The sequence below is a fragment of the Aquarana catesbeiana genome, linkage group LG02 (assembly GCF_042186555.1).
Source record: "Aquarana catesbeiana isolate 2022-GZ linkage group LG02, ASM4218655v1, whole genome shotgun sequence".
Lineage (NCBI taxonomy): Eukaryota > Metazoa > Chordata > Amphibia > Anura > Ranidae > Aquarana > Aquarana catesbeiana.
In genome coordinates, this window is record NC_133325.1 from 385903683 (window position 1) to 385929820 (window position 26138).

Consider the following 26138-nt stretch of genomic DNA (forward strand, 5'->3'; position numbering starts at 1 on the left):
GAGGTACACTTGAAATTGATTAGCATATAGATTAATCTACATTAGCAAATACAGACTCTGATGACCTAGACAGCTGTATTCCATGGAAAACGGCATGGGACAGTACAAAGAAGCTAATACTAAAATAAACGAGACTAACACCAAAATATATTTAATTGGTCATATAATGGCTGCAGTGTTTATTTAAGGGGTAACCCAAATTTAACACATTCAAATTAACCAAAACCAGCTTTCAGCATAGCATTAAATTTTAAACTTAACAAAATGATCCAATACCAGATCTCAATCACCATGTCACTCCAGACTTTTATACTGGAAGACGAACCCCACCAGCCGAAGCCAATTGTGAAACAAAAGGCTGAGGCCCCCCCAACACCGTGGCTTTTTCTATAATATGCTGTAAACCAATTTTGAAGATATCTTGACTCATGTAAGATAAATGTACCAGGTCTGATCTATAAAGATCTGAGAGAAAACCTTCCAAATCAATGTAGCGATAGGATAAGTCATTGGAAGCAACTAAAAAATTATGAATGGTTCTATTTAAATGCCTATGGATCCTGTCTAAATAAAACAAAGTATCGGAAGGAGACCAAAGTAACCTAGGAATCATCTCAGAAAAGGCGATAATTTTGGATGGAAAAAGGACCTTAAAAGAAAAAAGGTCCTGCTTCATCTCACATAGAAGATTCCAGGTTTTAACCTTACCAATGTCATTAGCCCCAGCATGGATAATTAATAAATCCGGGTTGGGCCAAAAGTTAGACAAATAAATCAACTAATTTCTTACATTCTTCCAGCGTAAACCCCTAAGGCTCGGTTCACACTAGGACGACTTGTCAGGCGACCTAGGTCGCCTGACAAGTAGCGTCCCGTTCAGTACAATGGAACCGTTCTAACTTGCCTCGCTCCGACTTAGAAAAAGGTTCCTGTACGACTTTGGGGGCGACTTGGGGCGACTTGCATAGACTTCTATACAGAAGTCGTTTTGCAAGTCGCCCGGGCAGTCGTGTGCAGGTCGCCTCGGTGAGGCGACCTGCAAGTCGTGCCGCCTCTGGTGTGAACCGAGGCTTACACCATGCCAAAAGATTTGCAAAGCATGAACATTGAAACCCAAAGTCTCTGAGAAATTCCTTGCCTCAGTGTCAGAAACCATGAAATCAGACTGAGACAGAAGTACAGTTAAATCACACTTGTTTAATAATATAAGGAAAAAGAACAAACATAGTCAAAACATAGCAAAAGTTCAGTAACCGGAACGGATAGTCAGCCAAGCCAGAAGTCAGGGATCAATGTAGTGAAACAGCAAGCAGGATCTGGAGCCAGAAGGGATGTCAGCAAAGCAAGTCTTTAAACAGGAATGCAGGAGATCGTCTCTGTGATGTTGACCAAGGCTAAGGCAAAGATCCTCTGGACTGGATGGCCTAAGTAGGCAGGACTGACGAGCAGGATATCATCAACAGCTGAGTAACTGTGGAGAGAGATGGGAGCTGGCAATTAGCTGACAGCTGAGCAGTCAGCTCAGAGAAGGAAGGGCTGAGCCCAGCCCTGACACTCGGCTCTTTTGTAGGCCCAGTGAATAAATGAATGGCCTACAATCCAGACCTTGAACCTAGGAGAATCTTAAAAAGAAAATTAATTAATAACTAATTCAGGTCAAATGTAAGACTTATACCTACAACTCGTCCCAATGCTGTAAGCATTGACACTGGCAATACTTAAATTGTACGTAGAGCAGAAATTGCTCCATCTCGACCAAGCCTGTAGATAGTTCTCCCATGTTCTAGATGAAACAGAGTCCTTCAAATTGACAGAGATGAATCCCAAATCAAGCCCCAGAGGAATTACAGGCATTGGGAGCCAATTGGGTCTGCCTCCGGAGCCAATTCGCTGAACCAGGAAAACTGAAGACGAGACAACGAGTCTGCAATGCTATTGGTTACACCTGGTAAATGTTTAGCCTTAAGCCAAATATCAAACTTCATACAATGTAGAACTAAAAAAAGAAGCAATTTAATCACAAATTCAGATTTAGAAGATAAACAATTGACTGTGAAGAGGGCGCCTTTATTATCAGTGTGACTTAATACCCTACAATTTTGAAACAAGTTGCACCAAATAACTACAGAAACCACTACCGGGAATAACTCTAATAAGACTAAAGTATGAGAAATTTACGGGTTCCTCCAAGATGTGTGCCATTCTGACGCACACCAGTGACCTGCCAAAAAGGCACCAAAGCCTATAAAACTCGAAGCATTGGTGAAAAGGCCAAGATCAAAATCGTCTATAAACTCCTTCTGCCATACTGTTGAGCCATTAAAACCTAACAAGAACTCGTCCCATACTTTTAAATCATCCTTAATGGCTTTTGAAATAGTGACATGCGAAAAATAATTTTTTAAATCTTTCGTAGCCCTAGCTAACCGGTGAGAATAAAATTCTATCTACCGGAATTACTCTAGCAGCAAAAGCAAACAAGCCCAAAAGAGATTGAATGTCCTTAAGCAGAACTCTCCTTTTGGATAAAAAAAGAGGATATTTAATTTAGAAGATCTAATTTTGAACAGCTTGGCAAGAGGCAATCTAAACTCCATGGCGTCTGAATCAATGACAATACCCAGAAATTCCAAACTAGTACAGTATATGGAAAAACTGTTTTCTCCTGGGAGAGGGGAATACCAAAATCCTCACAAATGTAAACGAAAGCTGACAAAGAATCAGAGCAATCAGAAGGACCTATAAAAAGGAAATTGAATATAACCAGCATCTGGATGTACCACAGACAACACCCATTGAAGAAAAGAAGAAAAGGATTCAAAGTAAAAACAAGATAAGAAGAAACCCATTGGCATACATCTATCGAAATAATAAAGCCCATTAAAATGAAAACCTAAAGAACGAATACCTTGGGGGATGCACTGGAAGTACCCGAAATGCAGACTTAATATCAGCCTTGGCCATTAACACTTTTTTCCCAAAATGCCTGAGCAGGACCAAGGCCTCATCAAAAGAGGAATACGTGATTGAAGCATCAAAATCCACTTCATCATTGAGAAAATCACCAGCAGGATAAGATAAATGATGTATAAGGCGGAAATAGCCTGATTCTTTCTTAGGGACTATGCCTAAAGGTGATACTCTGAAATTGGAAAAAGGAGGCGATGGAAATGGACCTGCAATACTGCCCCCTGTCAAATCCTTCTCAATTTTATCTTTAACAACCTCTGGATGTGAATGGACCGATCGTAAGTTATCAACCAAAATACAACCTGTCCCTGAAAATCCAGGGACTAAAAAAACATCCTTAAAGCTGCTAAGAAGTAGCTCAGCCATCTTGATGCTTGGATAGATTTCTTGCCAGGGCAGCATTCTTGACAATTTCACTGGTGTCAGACCCTTTTGAAAACCCATCCCTGGACTGAGGCTGGCCTGATATGGCAGAGGCTTTGAGATAACATCTACAAGCAGGGTGTGTCCCTGTACAGTATGAGCAGTCATGCTTGTATCTACAGTTGGACAAAAACTTACATTGCCCCTCATTAAATGCAAAGCAGAAACATTTGCAAAATGAATTATTAGAAGAACTGAGCGTTTTATATTGCAATTGGGGTTTTGGAGGCAACAACAGATTTAGCCAAAGTCCAACGTCCTTTACACCCCAACACAGAGAAAGATGCACTGCCAATTTCTGTCTAAAATTCTCATCGTAATGAAACCATGAGATGCCACCGAAATGCCTGCAGGCTTCCACAACAATATCAAGGTGCTGGAATAACCCAGAACATTTTTCTGGAAACTTTTCACCCAATACTGAAGCGAAAACACAGAATTTTTGTAGCCAATTTTGGAATGTCCTAGGTATGGCTCTCCTATCCTCCTCCGAACGATCCTCTGATTTCTTATCCAACTTGGAAAGAAATTCTTTAGAAGAGAGCAGGAGGGACAATAAGTCAACAAATTCTCCTCTCCAAATTTTCTCCTTAACTGAAGAGGATAAATGAAAGCCCAACGGAGAGATTTTGCACAGAGGAGCTTCTTTCATTCAAGCTTCTGCTACCTGCACAGGTGCAGTGTTACAGGAAATAGGCTGAACAGGACCATAAGTATTAACCAGGGTGTTCTTAGTTATGAAAGGGTTAAACTGTTTGTCAATAGGAATAGTAACAATACCCTGAGAACGCATAGCGTTCCAAATGGCTAACCTTTAATGAATCACCAGTGACTGATTAAACATATGACCATTATCTTGATAAGCACTAAAATTTTGTGCACTTGAAAAAAGTGAAGGCTGCACATCCTGCCTTATACCAGCAAGTGGAGCAGTATTAACATTCAAAGAATTAATTAAGCTTTGACCCCACATTGCTCCAGCATACTGAGCTCCTGGCACTGCACCAGAATACTGTGCACCTGGCTGAGAAATATAGGGAAAAGTACTAGAGGACTGTACACCTGTTGAAGTATTAAGAGGAGCACCAGCAAGCTGTGTCTCCTGAGATGCACCAAATACACGTGCCCCTTGTAAAGTACCAGAAGGCTGTGCCTCCTGCACAGGGAGAGGTGATTGACTTGTAGCATTCAGTAATTGCTGGCTATTCTGAAAAGAACAGCCAGCACCTGCAAACAGAGCCCAGGCAATGAGAGAGGGAGAGGGAGACCCTTGTTCCTCTTCTGACAGGCTAGCAAAAGCTTTAGCTAAAGAATTAAGAATAAAACCTAAGTCAGACATAGAAGTAACAGAATTCTCACCAGATGGGATATCCTACAGAGCATTCTGTCCTATAGGAGCTGCAGCGCTAGGTAGGCTGAGGAGGGTAAAGTTGCAGCATCTTTCTGGTACCTAGAACGAGAAGCAGAGGTGAAAGATTCTTCCTTGGGATAAGGAACCGCTAGGGCTGCTGTCTTCCTCTTTCTTTTTCCTCCTACAGGTGGGCAGGAGCTTCCAGCCACTTCAGAATCCATGAGTTCCCCTGTAGGAATAGTAGGCATGGGCGTCAGACAGGCAGGGAGAGCTGAACATGAAGGTGGGTCTTCAGCTAAGCAACGCCTTAGCCACTTCTCACCACCGAAGCTTTCTGCTTTTTCCAGGAGCTGACAAAGGAGAGACTCCATGCTGACGAGCGGCACACAGGAGCGCAGACCGGTCCTCCTCAGATGGCTGGCAGCTGTGGGAAAATCTGGCTTTTTATAGGCAAGCAGAGGGTGCAAAGAACAGCCTGCCAAATCCCTCCAATGGCAGCTTGTTGCTACAGGAGATTCCACCAATAGTACCTGCCAAGAGAAGGGAGAGAACAGAACAGGGGAACAGCCCTTTGCCCTGTCCCATGCAGGCCCCCGGGTAAAGCCGGGGACCGAACATTATGGAGAGGGGGATGTTGCTAATCATTTCTCTTCTCTAACTTTATTTGACATATATATTGGGATATGTGGTCATCAATTCTTCAAGAAATAGTAATATTGCAGGAATAGGCTGGTGGTATCTGTATACAGGGCCTCTGATAGGGGGGGACCACCAGCCCTGGTGTAGGGGGTCCGATAACATAGGGGGGCCCCACACAGGGAGGGGGATTAGTGACAGACAATTTTGTTTCTTTTCCTCCAGTAGATGAAAGCTGCTCTCCTCCCCTTTCCCTGCTGCCAGTTTTTATCTGCTAAAAAAGAGACAGTTGTCCTTCACTAATCCCCCTCCCTGTGTGGGCCCCATTTCTCAGCACTGGTTTTTAAGGTTATTTCTGCTCCTGAATTTATCTCTCTAACTTAGGCTCCATGCACACTGATTTAAAATTCAGCTCAATGTTATCCTATGTGTCCATGTACATTAGGCTGTTTACAGGCGTATTTTGAGCTCCTCGTTTAGAGGCAGGAAAAAAAAAAAAACCTTCTGGTTTGCGTCTCTGATTGGAGATTACTGGCAGAAAAAAATGTAAAACTCTCCTAAACTCGTCTAAACTTTGTACAAAAAATACTCTATATGAGCATTTTTTTCTGCTAGGTGAATTGGAGTTTTTTTTTTAAGCCCAGTGTGCATAGAGCCTAACTTTGTTTCTCTCCCTCTGATCCCGCAGCCTGTATATTTTTTTCATCTAGCCTTCATTTTTATTTATTAACCCAGTTTTATCTTTTAGATTTTACAGGAATTCTGTGAGTTATGTTGTATTTTTGTCTGCTAATAGTTTTATTGTATTTTTTGTGAAATATAGCTTTAATATTTTCTTGGGGGGGGACCTGTCAGGTGGTCTGTACGGGGCCTCGTGATTTCTATCAGCAGCCCTGTCTGTATATGCTGCAATAAAGGTGCATACAGTATATTTGGCAATAATCTTGAAGTATATGTAAACCCTAACAATTAACTTTTTTTTTATTTGCTCCCAATGATCTACTGAATATACCATTTGAAAGTTCCTTACTAGATCTGTTCATTGAGTGCAAAAAATACCTGTTGATTTTGGCAGAAATTGTGTGCACTAATAACCTCCTGTGCTCTTGATGTATGCACAAGGAGGGGTTATGGAGATGAGGAAGTGGGAAAAAAAGGAGCAGAGGTCTGTGTTCTTTGTAATTTATCAGAAATAAAGTAGACAGGACTGAGAAAAAAAACTTTGTCATGTGAAAGAGGAAGGTAGGAGCATATTATATTTCCGGCACATCTTCTTTTTCTGTACTTGCAGCATGTTTAACCTCCCTGGCGGTATTCCCGAGTGTGGCTCGGGGTGAAATTTCAGTACCAAAAGCGGTAACCCCGAGCCACACTCTGGATCACATCGCAGGATCCAGGCAAAGTTACTTACCTTGTCCCCAGGATCCTGCAATGTCTCCCTGTTGTGTGTGCGAGCCGTGTCTCTGCTCGATCTAGCACAGTGCCAAGCTCCGTTCCCTGTGAGCGTTGCAGTGCACGGGGATGGAGCACGGCGCCAAATTCAAAAAGTTAAAAACACATTACACATACAGTACACTGTAATCTTACAGATTACATTACTGGATCACATTTTTTCACATCCCTTTTGTCCCTAGTGCTTTGTCCAGTGCTCTGCATGCAGTTTTATATTTATATATACTGTTCTTTCTGCCTGGAAACTGGAGATTGTCCATATCAAACAAAAAGTGTCCCTTTACATCAAAAGCGGTTTTAGACCAGCTAGAAAACAGCGATAATAAATTAGAATCACTTGCAGAATTGAGCGATAGTGATTTGTGGGGAAATTCGTCATCAAACACTGAAAGTAATGATAGCGACAATTCTGCAACTGAGCAAATTTCAGTGTTTTTGCTTTGATTACATGACTATGGGATGTGGCATATAGTGAGGCTCCCTTAATTAACCCAAACTTATTCACTACCTATTTCTTATCCAATGACCAGACGACACAATCTTCTTTTTTGGAGTCGATTGGCCATAGCAGCCTTTTATTATAACAAAAATACCAAATATCAACATTCTTCAACATATAACTTAAATACTTATAAATACATTTTTAAATAACATTAAACCAACTATACAGCATAACAACTTTCTTTTTTCTGGAGGTCTTTGAAGGCCAACTCTAACTTTTCCCAACCCGTTGCATCGGTATACCCATGTAAGGCCCCACGCCGTGCATTACGCAAGCTCAGGGACAAGCACATTATTCCTTCCAGATACAACTTTTAAACCACCAATGTTGCCATTTTTTCTGGGAAAGGTCGCCCATACATCCGTATGAGCCCAACCCCCATTTGTTAAACCTCCATTATTCTCATCACCGCCTTCAAAGACCCCCAATACCTACTGCCACGGGACACACACGTGACAACCTTACGTGTGTGTCCCCCTCCAAACTCTAACTGCTCGCTGCACACCGTCCTGTAATCCCAACTGCCACAAATCAATGCCAATCGCGTTCAAATGCACCCCATCCGAGCGCAAAAAACGCCATGTCTCCTCCTCCAAATCCCTGTGCCGAACAGCCAAACCCCCATTCCTTACAAAAAATTTTTGCTAACGCTTTATTAACTTTTACTCGCGCTCTGTTCAATCCTGCCACAGAGCGCGCCAAACGCCAAGCTGTTCTGGCCACAATATCCGACCACACAAATATAGTATCAGGAAAACTGGATTGCAGCCGCAGAAGATCAAATTTTATATCCCTAATCAACTCCCGAGCACACCTCACTCCCAGATCATTGCCCCCCACATGTAATACCACTACATCCGGAGGGCGGTCAAGACAAGCAAACCTGTGCATTTCCGGAACAACCCTAGACCACAACATCCCCGGAAAACCAATCCACTGCACCATCCCTTCCTCCCCTGCCAAACCCAACAACCTGCCATCTTTTCTGACATCTGCCCTTCTGGCACCCCAATATACATAGGAGTGTCCAAATATCCACACCAGGCAGGTTGTTGCTCCTGAAAGACAAGAAACAAAACAAAGAGAAATATAGCAAATCAATTATAACGCTCCCTCTGTAAAACAATCCCCAAAACAAAAAAAACCCCCCCATTAACTCATGTAATGAAAAACAAAACCACTCCTCCCTAAAACAACCCCCTTTTTCCACACTCCTACAACAAGTTAGGGCGAACATAAAGCTTAAAACGTGCTGATTCCCAACGCCCAATACGCTGCACCACCTTTTCATCTAAACCCCAACGAACCGCTTCGGTAGCCGCCCCAATGCGGAATGAATGGGAAGAATATTCTTCCGCTTTTCGCCCAGTCGCCCTCAAACATTGTCTAAGCACAGCCTGAAACTGAAAACGGGACAGGGCTGAACCATCCTCATGACGAAAGAATGTCCCCCCCCCCGGCAGGCCTAACTCTACAAAATTCCCCCACAGCCGTCACCGGACACAAGGAGGAACCTGGAACTGACTGCAACTCCACCCATGCCCCCTTTCCCAATTGATCTGTCTTTGACTTCCTGAGGAATACTCCTAAAGCATCCCCCTGCACCCATACATCTTGGACATCCAAACCGCCTTCCCCTCTTTTATTCTTACTCACCATTTCACCTACCCTAAACGCACCGAAAAAAGCCAATACAAATACCGCCCGGAACAACACACACTCAAACCTTGACAAACAAACATTTTCTAACTGTGCCACCACTTCGCTTAACACAGCAAATGAAACTGGGCGTCTTGTGTCGGCAGCCGCTCGACCAGCGCGATATCCGCGCATAGCACGCCGTACCATAAAATCTTTTGTAACATCCCGCTTGCCCGCCATTTGGAACATGAACGCCAAACCAGCCAACTTACGAGCCATATAGGACACCGATACCCCCTGCTCAAAATTCCGTCCTATAAAGTAAAGAAGTAGCTGCACCTTGCTCGCCTTACCAACATCGGCCCCTACTTCCCGCAATAACACCTCCCATTCCATCCACACCTTACTGTATGCTTGCCAAGTAGTTGCCGAGACCGACCTACGAATCAACAATTGCGCCGTGGTAACACGATGCTCCACAAACTCTCTGGGCAAGGACTCCCCTGCACGTCCGCTTCCGGCACCAGTTGACGAAATCTGTCCCACTGGAAACGAGACAATGCATCAGCTACGGTATTCTTAATCCCAGGAACATGCACAGCAGTCACAAAACAGTTCTTACTTAAACAAAGCAAAACCATATGACGCAGCAATCGCACAACCGGTGGCGATGACGCAGTGTTGTTATTAATGGCCTGTACCACCCCCATATTATCACAATGAAACCTTACCCGCCTATTTAATTCTTTGGCCGAGCGGAAGCCAGTGGAGGGATTGACAGAGAGGAGTGGCAGACACAGAGCGATTGGTAAGGTGGATGAGTATGGCAGCGGCATTCATGATAGATTGAAGAGGTGATAGACTGTGTAGAGGCAAGCCAATGAGAAGGGTGTTGCAGTAGTTGAGGCGAGAGATGACAAGCGAGTGAATTAAGAGCTTTGTTGTGTCATTGGTTATAAAGGGGCGTATTTTGGAGATGTTGCGGAGGTTAAGGCGGCAGTATTTGGACAGTGATTGGATGTGTTGCTTGAAGGAGAGTTCAGAGTCTAGGACTACACCTAGAACCTTGGCATGTGGGGATGGGCTTAGAACTCCTTGTCACTTCTCTCCTGTTCTCTTTTACTTGCTAAACTCAGTGCAACAACTATTGGACACAGCTGGAAACACAATGTGATGATGGCCATTAGCATTGCTCTGCATGTGCAGGGTAGCCTTAAAGTGACACTAAACGATATCCTTATTCTCGCAAAACATCCATACACATCGCCTAATGTTATCAATTTCTCATGAAACTGTTTTGTGTTTTTCTGTCTCTTTGTAACTTCCTCCATGAGCTCCTGAACCTCTCCCTTCCCCCCCCTTACTTCCGTTTGTTTGGAATGAGCAGTGCATGTTAGTTGCGGTCATCTGCACTGCTCTATGCACAGTACAAATCTCATAGTCTATCTCAGGAGCAAGCAAGAGTGCGGCTATGCTCATACATATTGGGACCATGGAGAAAGAACGTAGCCACCCCCTAACAGGAAGTAGGAACACCGCAGGGAAAAAAAGGCTGAAAGCTATAAGAAGGTTACAGGCCTTTTTCATTTTTGGCTATTTTGAAAAAAAATTTTTTTTTTTGAACGTTTCTAAATGCAAACGTGACAAAATGTTGCTAAGCGTGGCATGTAAACACGGCAAAATGGATGTTTTAAACGTGGGTTACTATCTGTCAAGTTAAATCATTCAGGAGAGGTTGTAAAAACATCCCGTGTACATTAGGCCTTAGTGGGCTACCAACCCACTATTAGTTTGATTCTTCCTCCAAATCCAACCGTCATACCATCCATATCACATTGTACCCAGACAGCATTTAAAAAGATTTGCAGTGCTTCAAATGGTGTTATACCATTAAAAACACCTTTTTTTGTAAATTGCAAACAAAAACACCACAGTTACCTGCACTCTCTTTTTAAGGTGCAACAGTCTGCACACACGTGACAAGCTTCATTTGATTCAACCTCTGTGCTGCTGCAGCTAATGTGTCACAGTTGTATCAAGCATCTCTCCAACCACCCAGTACCTCTGCATAACATTACATCTCTGCTCAGCTCCAGAGGGCTCCATTTAAGACCCTTTCACACTGGGGCGGTGCCGGCGTTAGCTGTAAAGCACCGCTAGTTTTAGCAGCACATTTACCCCCCAGAAAGGGTTAAAAAGGGGTTAAAAGCACCCGCTTAGCGCTGCTTTCAAATCGCTTTTAAGGCGCTTTGAAAGCGGCGCCCATTCATTTCAATGGACAGGGGCGGTGGAGGAGCGGTGTATAGACCGTTTTTCCACTGCCCCAAAGATGCTGCTTGCAGGACTTTTTTTTATCCTGTCCTGCAAGCGAACCGCCCCAGTGTGAAAGCACTCGGCCTTTCACACTGGGGAGGCATGAGAGGCAGTTTACAGGTGCTATTTTTAGCGCAAAAACGCCTGTAAAGCACCCCAGTGTGAAAGGGGTCTAAATCTAAAGGACACCCTTCATTGTACAATCTGATTGAAAAGTCTCCTTTAGATCTGCATGTAGTATGATGGACTTCCTGATTGATTGGATACAAGTTGAAAGTATTATTTTGGTTTGTAGGTGATTGTACAGAATATGTATAATATATGGTCAGCTAGAGTAATACTCCCTTTTTACCCGTCTTTTTGCAATCTGGAGCTGTGACCCCTTCAGTGGCATGGACCATTGTGGAAAATAACATGTCAGTGATTTACAAGCTCCTCTGGCAGGATATGGACTCACTACAAGGAAACTCTGACAATAATAGGAGTAAATAAGCTTGACCTTGGCAGACGTGTCAGGGTCACAGAGCTCTGCAGCCAGCTTTGTCTTTCTATTCTAATGAGAGAAGAAACACATGAATAGAGGCTATTATGTGTCCTGTTCTTTCTTCCTTATTATTACAAAGACTGTGCAATTAGAACTATTCAATGTCTATAGCTTTGTGAAAATATCTGAAGACAGTGGGGTGAGGCAAGTTCCAAGTATAAGATATGTTTTCTTTTCATTTGTAGTTTACTAGTAGTGCAGGGTAGGCAGTGATGTTAAGAGTTTGTTTAAGCATACCTTTACCCCAAATCTTTCCCTGCCTTCTGCCCCTTCCTCTTTTACATTTTGATTTTTTTTTTCAAACATCGGTATGACCAGGCCATTTTTTGCTTTTTGGCACTGCGTTATTTTAACTGACAAATGCGCAGTCATGCAACACTATACACAAATTAAATTGATACCATTTTATTCAACAAATATAACTTTCTTTTGGTGGTATTTGATCACCACTGGGCTTTTTATTTTTTGCTCTATAAATGAAAAAAATACCGAAATTCTTGAAAAAAGAGCAATATTTTTTACTTTCTGCGATAAAACATATCCAATAAACAAAGTTTAAAAAAATATTATTTCTTCATAAATTTAGGCCAATATGTATTTTGCTACATATTTTTGGGAAAAAAAATCCCCAAAAAATGTATACTGTCGCACTCCTATGTGAGGTGGTCAGCATAGGAGTGTAGTGAAGAATACAGAAATACAACAACTCATGTACCATCACGGTAGCTCACTACCTGAACTACTGGAAAGAAGAAGAAAGAGAGTAGAAGAAGGTATTACCTACTAACTATTACCCAGTATGATAAAGTCTGATAAGTGGGATAAATCATAAGGCTAATCTGGTTCAGAACATACAAATAGGTTACCATAAGTCATAAAAGAGGATATACTCCATCATATGGTATGTTTGGTGAATAGTACATCCACCGCAATCAAATATAAAAAAAAAATTCTTATTGATTTCTAGCAGTGTGTACCCAGAGCTTTGCCTCCATAATGGCATCCGCAGATTGCTTCCAAAATCTAGGGATTAGGGATTTTTATACATTCAACAGATGGGGTGGTACACTTCTTTTGTAAACCTTCATAGAAGATGGGAACCCATGGAAGAGGAACTGAAATGAGGAGCCAGTGATCAGTCTAAGGGATAATTTCTTTATCCAGGGTGTAATGGCTTCCCAAAACACTCTAATTTTAGGACAAGACCACCAAATGTAGAGGAATGTGCCACGTTGATCACATCCCCTCCAGCAATGGTCACTGGCGGTAGGGAACATTTGGGCCAAGCAGGAGGGGGTCTTATGCCACCTAATGAGGAATTTAGAGGAGGACTCTAGAGTGCGGGAACTAATGGAGAAAGTATGGGTCAATTTAATGATACGCTGAATCCGTGGAGCGGTAGAGTCTAGTCTAAGCTCCTTCTCCTATTCCCATAGGAATAAGGAACTGTCATTGAACAAGTGCTTAATACCAGTTTGTACATTTGGGATAATAAATGTCTGGATTCAGAAAGTTGTCTACACATAGATTCAAACAGTGTGAGGTCAGTCATAGAGCATGGTTTCTGTTCTAATTTTGAGATAAAGTCGAGCAGTTAGCGATGCCTATAGGTCACGAAAGGAACGAAACCATAAGAGAACTGCAAGACCCGAAGGGGTAAAAGGGTTCCCTGAGGTTGCAATTTCACACATGTAGTATCTCCATCTGTTCCCCAGGAACAAAGTGGCCAGTCCCATTTATCCTGTCCCTGACAGCCAGAGTTGACCAAGTCAAGGCGGAAGTCTAGTCAGAAAGACCTCTGGACACAGCTAGGATCCAGGGGATGCCTGTCAGGTTCCTACCTGCCATTGATTTCTCCAGAGGGACCCACAATTTTGACGATGTGTCATGGCACTAATTTAATATGCGTACAAGGGCCATAGCCTTGTAATAAAGGGCAATGTCAGGGAGCCCAATTCCGCCATCTAGTTTATTCCACCGTAGGATATCATATGACAGCCTAGGGTATTTATCGTGCCAAATAAAAGGCAAAAATGCTCTACGCAGATGTGTAGAAAAAAAGCCTGGAGAAGGGAAATGGGTACAGGGTATATGTGATCCTCAGAAGGACCATCATTGTAAGAGCATTCACCCTTCCAAACCAAGTCAAAGGATGGACCCTCCACTGCTGTAGATCCTTCAGGACACTAGTCAGTAAGGAGCCATATTTAAGGTCATAAAGAAGTTTGGGATCTGCAGAAATGTGGGTTCCAAGGTATGGTAAAGAACCTTTCCTTCACACAAAAGGGAACGATTGTTGTAAGGATTCTGCCATCGGGGAAGGAACATGGACTGGAAGAAGTTCAGATTTACGGTAAATGTCCAACAATGGGCCAAATCTATTCAGTTCCAACATAAGAACCGTGAGGGAAATTCTATGGTCACGGCATACCCTTTAATTTTATAGCATCAACATTGTAATAGCAATAAAAACAATCATTACATTTGACAATTCAGTATAAGCTCACTTGATAATTCTCCTTTCATGTTGAGAGTGCTGCCTGTCTGCTGGCCATCTCTTTCCACAACTTTCTGTATTCCCTGCATGCTTTGCAGCTTGTCCTCTGCTGTTTACTTTCAATTTCTAAGGACTACATATCCCATGGTACCTTGCTGCCTGCTAGCAGTGATCCTGTACTGACTCCACCTCCTGAAACTCCTCCTCTCAGCACTTCTGTAATTCAGAAGGCAGGCTCTGTGAAATGTGCGACACAGCAGTGCCTACCCACAGGGCATAGTGACTACATGTCACAGAATTCAAGGAAGTAAGTGTGTGGGTATCTTCACAAAGTACGTTTACAAACTCCAAGATTGTTCAGAATAATAGGAGTAGACTAGGAATAAAATATAATGTGGAAATGTATATACAATTACATTTTGACCATAGATGCGCTTTAACGTCTCCAGGCACATTTGTTTTTTTTTTCTAGCTTTTGTTACAGTGCAGAAAAGTAAACATTTCTATCAGAGTTTTTAATTTTTGTCTAACCCCATTGGGAAGAGTTCCCTTATTTCCTTCCACTGTGACCGCAGGACAGGAAATAAAGGGAGTGGCTGTCATCAGGGCAGGAATTCCCATACTGCAATAAAAACATTGTATAACAAAATATGAACTTAACAGACAGATGTAAAAATGGGTTCACAGACCGACATAATAATTGTTTTTTTTTTAATAATTTTTTATTGAAACACAGGATGCTCACAAAAAGAAAAGAGTTACATCAAGACATCATATTATATGCAGATATTTTCAATGTCAATATCGCATCATCTCAGAGGAAGGTCATCAGGGTCAATTAAGTACTTTATCTTAAGCACTATATTATCTGAGAAAACAACGACCTTAGTCAGAGATATTAAATCCTGTCAAATTTTTGATATATATAAAAAAAAACGAAAAATAATAGAGAAAAAGGAAAGAGAAAAAAAAAGAGAGAATAGGCAAAGATGGAGACTGAGAGAGCAGGGTGAGGTATGGGAATAAGGGGGGATGGGGAGGAATTGCCGTCTGTCTCAGGAGGATTCACCCTACATTAGATCTCCATACATAATGTACATCATCTAGATTCCATAATTTCCGCATATGCGGTTGTGTATTTAAAGGTGAACCAGCAGGACCACATTTTTCTCTTCATTTCTGAATTTCTTTTATTGGAGTATGTTAGGTCCTCCATATAGTATATATGATCTACCTCCCTCAGCCATTGGCGTAGGGAGGGTATTTTAGCAGTTTTCCAGAACTTAGGGATAAGAGCTTTAGCGGCATTTAGTAAATGCGGAGTAATAGACTTTCTATATGATCCCGCTGGCTCGCCTGTACAGTGCAAAAGGACGTACCAAGGGTCATTAGGGACTTCAGAACCCTGAATCTCCTTAATCCAATAAAAGATGGTAAGCCAGTAAGGCCTTATCAGGGGGCAGTACCACCAGATGTGAGCGTGCGATGCGATATCTCCGCAGCCACGCCAGCATAGTGGTGATTCTTGAGGGAAGAGCTTGTGTAGAGTTGCTGGTGTGTAATGCCATCTGGTCAACAATTTGTAATTTACCTCTGCAATTTTGGAGGCGATCGAAGTTGAGTGGGTTAAAGAGAGAATGGATGACTTTTCTTGATCCGTCAGATTTTTGTTTAAGTCCCTCTCCCAATTGTGAAGAAATGTAGGGTAGCTAGCAGGGGTGAGTGAGCCTAGTGCTTGATAGAAATAGGAAAGCGGTCTTTCTACTGGCATGTCTCCTACAAATGCTGATTCAATTGGTGATAGGTTAGTTGCATTGCGTAGAGGTTTTGGAAGGGATTGGATGAAGTCCTTTAATTGCAAATATCTCCATTGATCCAATAGTGATGGGGATGCGTCGAGGTGAGCAATGATAGTGGTACAATGTTCGAGGCGTCTACGACTTGGTGTAATTGAATATTGTTCCCAAGGTTCCAAGAATGGAGTCCGGGATCCATATTACCTGGTGGGAAGAACTTGTGTCCAGTTAGAGGCATAAGGGGGGAATTGTATTGCCACTTCTGAGTTCTGTGTAGCAAGTCCCAGCATGCGAAAGTGGATCGGGTGAGTGGGGATGTGGTAGAGGGCAGCGATCGAAATTTCCCAGGAATCCAGATCAGCTTGTAAAGGTCACTACCCCCTAATGTCATTTCCAGTGATACCCAGAGTTTTGATGTCTTGTTGTATTTCCAGTCTGATATTCTTGATAAGATTGTTGCCATGTAATATCGCTTAATGTCTGGCAGAGCTAAACCTCCTAACCTTTTGGGTCTAAGCAATACTGATCTAGAAATTCTTGGGTTACGTCTATTCCAAACATATTTGCTTATAATTTTCGTTACGCATTTAAAGAAACTAGGCGGGATTTGGAAAGGTATCATCTGGAACAAAAATAGCAACCTGGGCAGTACATTCATTTTGATCACACTGATCTTTCCTAGCCAAGAGTGTGCGAGCTGTGACCATTTTTGTATGTCCGATTTAAGTGTATTAAGGAGGGGCATGAAGTTAGCATGGAATAGGGATGATAGATTAGGAGTCAGAAATATACCGAGATATTTCATTGCTGTTTTCTGCCAGGCGAATGGGAAAGATTTCTGAAGATTGCTAGCTGTCTCTTGGGGGACTGAAATATTTAAAATTTCGGATTTGGACATATTGATCTGAAAATTTGAGACTTGATTATATGCGGAAAAGGCTTGCAACAGATTGGGTAGAGTGATTATAGGTTGTTGGACATAGAATAATATATCATCCGCATATGCGGCATATTTGTGTTCAAACTTGTCTATCACGATGCCATGGATGCTTGGGTTGTGCCGAATTGTGGATAAGAAAGGTTCGAGTGAGAGGGCAAATAAAATAGGGGAAAGAGGGCAACCCTGACGCGTACCGTTGTGAAGTGTGAATGAATCGCTTAAAGTACCATTTATTCTCAATTGTGCCGTAGGATAGTTATATAGGGCAGATATCTGACTTAGGAGAGAGTGGCTGATACCTAGATGGGATAAGGTCACTAGCAAGAACTCCCAGTCCACCCTGTCAAACGCTTTTTCAGCATCTGTTGAAAGTAACAGGGTGGGCAGGGAGGTGTCACAAACATGTGCAATCAAGGAGAGAGTACGTAGGGAATTGTCTCGGGCTTCCCTGCCTGGAATAAAGCCAGTTTGTTCCGTAGAGACCCATTTCGGTACTAAAGGGAGGAGTCTATTTGCTATTAATTTTGCGTAAAGTTTAGCGTCCAAATTCAAAAGAGAAATGGGGCGATAGCTACCGCAAACGCTCGGATCTTTTCCTGCCTTCGGGATTACGGTAATGTGAGCATGTAGGGTTTCAGGTCTGAAGGAATCACCTGAGGTAATCGAGTTAGCGTATTTAGCCAGGTTCGGGAGCAATATATCAGCGAATGAGCGGTAATATGCGGATGTTAAGCCGTCCGGGCCTGGGGTCTTACCGTTGGCCATGGCCTTAAGAGCTTTACGAAACTCATCAGTGGTAAATTCCCCGTCTAGGGTAGCTAAAATGTCTTCCGGTAACTTAGGAAGATCGGCTTGTTTTAGGTATTCCTGTATAAGACGACTACGGGACTCCTGGTCTCCTGTATGGTGATGTACATTGTATAACTGCTGGTAAAACTTTCTAAATTCCGCAGCTATGGCAGGGGTGTGATGAACTGAAAAGAAAAATGTATAAAGGCAACTCAAGTGAGCCTGCCAGGAGATCTCTCTCTCTCCGCTTCCTCTCCTACCTATCCTCCTCATCCACCTTCATTTTCTACCCCCACTTATAATACAGGTATACATGCAAAACTAAAAAGAAAAAAAACAGCTAAATAGGGGTGGGCCTATCATATGAGGTAGGAGATCATATTCTAGATTAGAACACCTTAGTAAACTAACTGGGAATATAAAAATAAAACAGTGGTTATTCCACAGCTGTGTGGAAGGTGTAACCATAACATAATCTAGAACAGTATACTTGCAGATACAGCGTTTATGAAGAGTCTCCTGGGTAGCTTAAATAATTAGTCACCCAAATTGCGAAGATGCAAATTGCGAAGATGCATCCGGGGAGCCCGATCCACGTTTGTGTTGTACTTTTTGCCAGCTTGCATCCGGAGGGACACTGAGAGAGGAAATGGAATCTTGCCATCCTGGAAGATCCGGAGGCGAGATGTTGAGATCCGTGCAGAATTTTCCCAGGTCCTCCAGGAAGCGGAAGATAGCCGTCTTGCCGTCTCTATGGACTATCAGAGCTGAAGGAAAGCCCCAGCGGTAATTAATAGAGGCTGAACGCAGTTGTTCGGTTAAAGGGCGCAGGGCCCTGCGTCTCTCCAATGTCTCTCTAGCAAGATCCGGAAAGAATAGCAAAGATGCGCCATCAAAGTCCAGTGGTGTTTGTTCCCGGACTTTCCGCATAATTCTCTCTTTTTCCTCAAAGTAGTGTAGCCTGCAGATTACGTCGCGTGGGATATCAGAGGCTAGGTTGCGAGGCCTTAAAGCCCTGTGGGCCCTGTCAATTTTCAAAGGAAAGTCCGCAGGCTGGCCAAGTAGGCCATTGAATATGCCGCGAAGGGAGGGCAACAGATCATCATCACCTGTGGCTTCCGGCAGTCCTCTGATCCGTATATTATTCCGCCGATTGCGGTTTTCTTGATCCTCGATCTTATATAGAGCCATGCGGTGTGAGATAGAAAGGGTGCGGGTAATCGTCTGCAGGGATCGTATTGCAGCCGCGTGGCGATCAAGGCGCAACTCGGACTCTTCCACCCGTTCCAACACGTGGTTTAGGTCTGATCTGAGTGCTGAGAGCTCCTTTTTAATGGAGCGTTCCAGGCCAGAGAACAGAGAGGCTAGCTCCGTCTTGGTAGGAAGGTCACTAACCAGAGCCGCGACCTCCGAGTTTCTGGAAGTGCTTTCTTCCCCGTCTGAGCAGGCTGATACTGCCGGAGAGTGTCTCCTGGTTGTAGGCCTATGTCGGGAGGCGGAGCTCGGGCCGCGAGGCGAGCGGCCTAGTCCGTCCATGCTGATGGAGTCCTCTGTTTCCGCGGCTAGATACCTTTTTATGGAGCCTGACGGGGTTCCTTTTTGAGGTAGGGATTTGCCCGTCCTTTTCCCCATGATGTCTTAGGGTGATGCAGGTAGATTCTCAAGGTAATAATAGTTATAAAAGGTGCCGCCACCGGAGCTCAGGGAAAACACGTCCTTACTGCTGCATGCTGAGACCACGCCCCCAGACCGACATAATAATTTGACAGTAACTTTAAAGGATACCTTGAAAAGGTATTCATATCCTTTAAAATTTTCCACATTATGTCATGCTGCAACCAAAAACGTAAATGTATTTTATTGGGATTTTATGTGATAGACCTACACACATAATTGTGAAGTGGAAGGAAAATGATAAATGGTTTTCAATTTTTTTTACAATTTTTTTTTTCCATTTTTTTACAAATAAATATCTGAAAAGTGAGGTGTGCATGTGTATTCAGCCCCCCTGAGTCAATGCTTTGTAGAACCACCTTTCACTGCCTGCAATTACAGCTGCAAGTCTTTTTGCAAGATTGCCCTGTATTTGGCTCCATCCATCTTCTCATCAACTCTGACCAGCTTCCCTGTCCCTGCTGAAGAAAAGCATTCCCACAACATGATACAGCCACCACGTTTCACGGTGGGGATGGTGTGTTCAGGGTGATGTGCAGTGTTGGTTTTCCGCTACACATATCTTTTTGCTTTTGGTCTCATCTGACCAGAGCACCTTCTTCCACATGTTTGCTGTGTCCCCCACATGGCTTCTCGCAAACTGCAAATGGGACTTATTATGGCTCGCCTTCTCCTCCAAACTTCTTGAAAGACTGGTCTACAACCGACTAAGCGACCATCTGACCATGAATAAACTTCTTTATCCCTTTCAGTCTGGATTTCGCCCTCAACACTCAACGGAAACTGCTCTCCTTAAACTCTCAAATGACCTACTAACGGCTAAAACCAGTGGACACTATTCTGTACTACTTCTCCTGGATCTCTCTGCTGCCTTTGACACAGTGGACCAGCCCTTCTTCCTCAATAAACTCCACTCCTTTAGTCTCTATGACTGTACTCTTCGCTGGTTCTCATCCTACCTATCCCACCGCTCCTTCAGTGTCACTTACAACTCTACTTCCTCCTCTCCTCTTCCTTTCTCCGTTGGGGTCCCCCAAGGTTCTGTTCTTGGACCACTCCTTTTCTCAATCTACACCACCTCCCTGGGTCAGTTGATTGCCTCCCACAGCTTTAAATATCATCTCTACTTTGATGACACCCAAATCTATCTCTCCACCCCCCAGCTCTCTCCATCTGTCTCCTCATGCATTACCAACTTACTAGCAGACATATCAGCCTGGATGTCACATCACTTCCTCAAACCCAACCTATCCGAAACCGAGCTCATGATATTTCCTCTCTCAGGTGCCGCTTCCCCTGATTTCTCTGTCAATATCAACGGCTCAACTATCAATCCATCCCCCCACTCCAGAGTCCTAGGTGTAATCCTGGACTCTGAACTGACCTTTCGGCCCCACATTCTATCACTATCCAAAATTTGCCACCTCAACCTCCGCAACATCTCCAAGATATGCCCCTTCCTAACCAATGTCACCACAAAGCTTCTAATCCACTCCCTGGTCATCTCCCGCCTCAACTACTGCAACTCCCTCCTCATTGGCTTATATCTAAATAGGCTATCCCCACTTCAGTCCATCATGAACGCTGCTGCCAGGCTCATCCACCCCACAAACCGCTCAGTGTCTGCTATACCCCTCTGCCAATCCCTCCATTGCCTGCCACTCAGTCACCGAATTAAATTCAAGATGCTAACTATAACTTACAAAGCCATCCACAACCTGACCCCCAGCTACATCTCTAACCTAGTCTCAAAATACCAACCTAATCGTTCTCTTCGCTTCTCCCAAGACCTCCTGCTCTCAAACTCCCTTGTCACCTCATCCCATGCTCGCCTTCAGGACTTCTCCAGAGCCTTTTCCATCCTCTGGAATGCTCTACCCCAATCCGTCCAATTTTCTCCTACTTTATCCACTTTCAGACGATCCCTGAAAACACATCTCTTCAGAGAAGCCTATCTGGCCCCCTCCTAACAACTGTACATTTATCTTCTCAATCAGCACATCACCCACAGTTATTACCTTTTGTATCTCTTGACCTTCCCTCTTAGATTGTAAGCTCTAAGGAGCAGGGCCCTCTGAGTCCTACTGTATTAAAGTGTATTGTATTTGTACTGTCTACCCTCAAGTTGTAAAGCGCTACGTAAACTGTTGGCGCTTTATAAATCCTGTATAATAATAATAATAATGGCTTTCAGCAATGGCTTTCTTCTTGCCACTCTTCCATAAAGACCACATTTGTGGAGTGCACGACTAATAGATGTCCTGTGGACAGATTCTCCCACCTGAGCTGTGGATCTCTACAGCTCCTCCAGAGTTACCATGAGCCTCTTGGCTGCTTCTCTGAATAATGCTCTTCTTGCCTGGCCTGTTAGTTTAGGTGGATGGCCATATCTTGGTTGGTTTGCAGTTGTGCCATGCTCTTTTCATTTTAGGATGATGAAGTGAGCAGTGCTCCGTGAGATGTTCAAAGCTTGGGATATTTTTTATAACCTAACCCTGCTTTAAACTCGACAATTTTATTCCTGACCTGTCTGGTGTGTTCTTTAGCCTTCATGATGCTGTTTGTTCACTAAGGTTCTCTAACAAACCTCTGAGGGCTTCACAGAACAGCTGTATGTATACTGGGACTAAATTACAGGTGCACTCTGTTTACTAAGTAGATGACTTCTGAAGGCAATTGGTTCCACTATATTTTAGTTAGGGATATCAGAGTGAAAGGGGCTAAATACAACTGCACGCCACACTTTTCAGATATTTATTTGTAAAAAATTTGAAAAACCATTTATCATTTTCCTTCCACTTCACAATTATGTGCCACTTTGTGTAGGTTTATCACATAAAATCCCAATAAAATACATTTACGTTTTTGGTTGTAACATGACAAAATGTGGAAAATATCAAGGTGTATGAATACTTTTTAGAGGCACTGTAGGTGCATTTATTATTTTTTGCCCTGTACCCCTGACCTAACCAAATCCACCCTCCACCGATGCATACTTACTGATCTGATGCCAGTGGCCTCCTGGGTTTGTTGACTTTCAGTGCCACGAATCCTATCACTCCTGGCTGTGCATGCGTAGCACAGCTTCATAGGCTAATCTACCTCTGTCTGCTGACCAGGAGATTAAGGTAGTCGAGGCTTATAGACTTCTGGGAGCCAGGAGAGCATGAACTGGCAATGCTGGATGTCAAAAAACACAAGAGGCTGTGTCCTGCAAAGTCATATAATTTACAAGATGTGCAAGCTTCTTTCATTGGGTCCCCATTATAGCATTACTCTATAATAAAGGAAATAACACGGATTTTCATTTCATGCCCCCTTCTATAAATTCTTGGCTATTATGCTGAAGCTATTACTTTAATTTGAGAGTCCTTTGACCCTTAACAGATATACAGCAAGTTAGAACGTCCATAGTTGCCAACATTTAAAAAAAACATTCCAGGTGATCCCTTATTTTGCTGTACATTAGATACATTATTGCAGCCAATTATTTTGCACAGTAAGGAAAAGGAAAACACTACATACATAAAAATTAAGCAATGCCTATGTATATCTATTGGGCATGCAAATAATACGTTGGCCTTGTTGATACTTGAAGATCTAAACTGTAGTAACTAGTATATGGTATGGCAGCAGTACCTAGAATAGTTGACAAAATGATCGTACAGAAGTTGCACTTATTTTCATAATAACCATGAAATTATTACTATTTATGGGCAGAACTTAATTAGAAACAGTGAAGATTTTCTTTATCTGCACTTGCAAAAGTGAGCAACATTGGGAATATTTGAAATAATGTTGAAGAACTGTTGTAGTGGGTAAAATGAGTGTGTGTGTATGTGTGTGGGGGTTGTAGAAGGTATGGCAATAGGTTGTATTTACAGAAAGAACGATAGCAGGCAGTTCCTACAGGGCATGAGTACAGAAGGTATGAAGGCAGGCAGTATGTGCAGGAGAGGAGTGCAAAGGTTAAGACTGCAGACAATATGTGCATGAGAGGAGTGCAGAGAGTATGACAGCAAACCAAAATGTACAGGGGAGGAGTGCAGAACGTTTGATAGAAGGCAGTATGTATAGGAGAGGTGTGCAAAAGGTATGACAGCAGTTAGCATATACAGGGAAGGTATGACAGCAGATAGTATGTGCCCAAGAGGAGTGCAGAGGGTGTGACAGCAGCCAAGCATATAAAGAGAGAAATGTAGAGAGTTCGACAGCAGGCAGTAGGTATAGGAAAGATGGTATGAAGTGTGCAGTATGTGCGGTAGGAGAGTGTCTGTCAGTTGAGGGGGCTGCAGCAGACTGTTAAGGATATCTGTTATCTGGGAAAGGGGGGATGTAACGGGTTGGGATAGGATGTTCATGGACTGCGTAGTTGTGGAAACTGAAGTGTTAAGTCTGTCTGGGAGAGATGTCTGTCAGCAGTAAGGTGTGTGGGGAGCCTTGGGAGGCTTACAGTGAGGGAAAAAAGTATTTGATCCCCTGCTGATTTTGTACATTTGCCAACTGACAAAGAAATGAGCAGTCTATCATTTTATTGGTAGGTTTATTTTAACAGAGAGAGACTGAATAACAACAAAAATATCCAGAAAAATGCATTTCAAAAAAAGTTTATATATTGATTTTAATTTTAGTGCGTGAAATAAGTATTTGATCCCCTATCGGTCAGCAAGATTTCTGGATCCCTGGTGTCTTCTATACAGGTAACGAGCTGAGATTAGGAGCACTCTCTTAGGGTCGGTTCACACTACAACGACTTGGGATCCTACTTGTACCCATAGATTTCAATGGAAGTCGCCTCCAAGTCGGATCCTCATCTATAGTGAAGCGACTTTACAGGAAAAAGAAAAGAATTTACCCAGGAAGAGAACAGCAACAACAATAATGTCACAAGAGCTGATTAGCTCTGATTGGCCACAGGCAAAGTTACCTGTTCTGGGGCCGACTTACAGTCATGTTGTAAGTCGCTTGAAGTCACCTTGCAAAGTCGCGCTGAAGTCGTGTTGCCCCTGTGTGAATCGGCACTTAAAGGAAGTGCTCCTAATTTCAGCTTGTTACCTGTATAAAAGACACCTGTCCACAGAAGCAATCAATCAGATTCCAATCTCTCCACCATGGCCAAGACCAAAGAGCTGTCCAAGGATGTCAGGGACAAGACTGTAGACCTACACCAGGCTGGAATGGGCTACAAGACCATCGCCAAGCAGCTTGGTGGGAGGGTGACAACAGTTGGTGTGATTATTCACAAATGGAAGAAACACAAAATAACTGTCAATCTCCCTCGGTCTGGGGCTGCATGCATGATCTCCCCTTGTAGAGTTTCAGTGATCATGAGAATGCCAAGGAAACCCAAGAAAGCACATGTACAGGCCCATCTGAAGTTTTCTAATGAACATCTGTATAATTCAGAGGAGAACTGGGTGAAAGTGTTGTGGTCAGATGAGGGGAAAATCAAGCTCTTTGGCATCAACTCAACTCGCCGTGTTTGGAGGAGGAGGAATGCTGCCTATGACCCCAAGAACACCATCCCCATTGTGAAACATAGAGGTGAAAACATTATGCTTTGGGGGGTGTTCTTCTGCTAAGGGGACAGGACAACTTCACCGCATCAAAGGAGCGATGGACGGGGCCATTGATGGGTCATAGATGGGTATTCCAGCATGACAATGACCCAAAACACACAGCCAGTGGTCAAAGATACAAAATCACCAGGGGATCAAATACTTTTTTTTCCTCGCTGTATTTGTCAGCAGGGAGATCAGAGGTGGTCAGGGAGGGATATGAGTCAGCAGGTGGGATATGGTTGTTTTGTTTTATGTGGGGCAACTAAAAAGTGATGTCTTTTGAAGTGGTGATAGGGGGTGTAAGGATATCTGTTGGTAGGGTTGAGTCTGTTGGAGAGGGGTTTATTGAGCAACGCAGTCTGTGGGGTGACCAGGGAGGTATGTTGGGAAGGTAGGCAATGGAAAGTGACCATGGAATAATGGCTATCATCTGGGGGGTTAGGAAGTAGTTAGGAGTGAATTTAAAAATTATTGAAAGCCGAGAATTAATATGACATTCAAACAACCACAATTTTCAAATAAAGATCACATCAACAGTGGTAGCCTACATGTTTCTTCCATGATAGGTTTACTTATTAATATTGCATGCTAACTAATTATTCCACCTGTCTTGAGTATTTTTCTGTATAATTGAGACAGAGAGATGGTCTGTAAATGTAATAACATCAGACATATTTTTCCTTTTTCTAGAGTTAGAGTCTGTAAAGCTGGCCCGGGCTGTACTCAGCAAGCTTCATGAAATCTGCTGTAGCTGGGTAAAAGACTTTCCTTCGTGCCGAAAGCCACACTTGTACTATGATACCTCCATACATGCAATCAAGAATATGCGAAGGAAGATGGAGGATAAGCATGTCTGCATTCCTGACTTTAACATCCTCTTCAACCTAGAGGTAAGTCGCAAAGTGTAAACAATTACAAAGACTGTTTAGACCTAAAAGTTACGTTAATGTAATAGAAATTATACAGCATTTACAAATCTCCTACACAGCAGCACTCAGATTGGGAGAAGGGTGGGGTGGGAGGGTCAGTTTAGTAAACTAATCATTTGC

General features: G+C 43.1%; 1 protein-coding gene across 1 annotated transcript in view; it reads left to right on the forward strand.

Annotated features, from left to right (window-relative positions):
* Positions 1–26138, forward strand: part of PPM1E (protein phosphatase, Mg2+/Mn2+ dependent 1E) — a 530484-nt gene that overhangs the window by 306343 nt on the left and 198003 nt on the right. The window contains exon 3 of the mRNA XM_073615165.1: positions 25780–25979. Within this exon, the coding sequence (XP_073471266.1) occupies positions 25780–25979 (200 nt within the window). The remainder of the gene's footprint in view (positions 1–25779; positions 25980–26138) is intronic.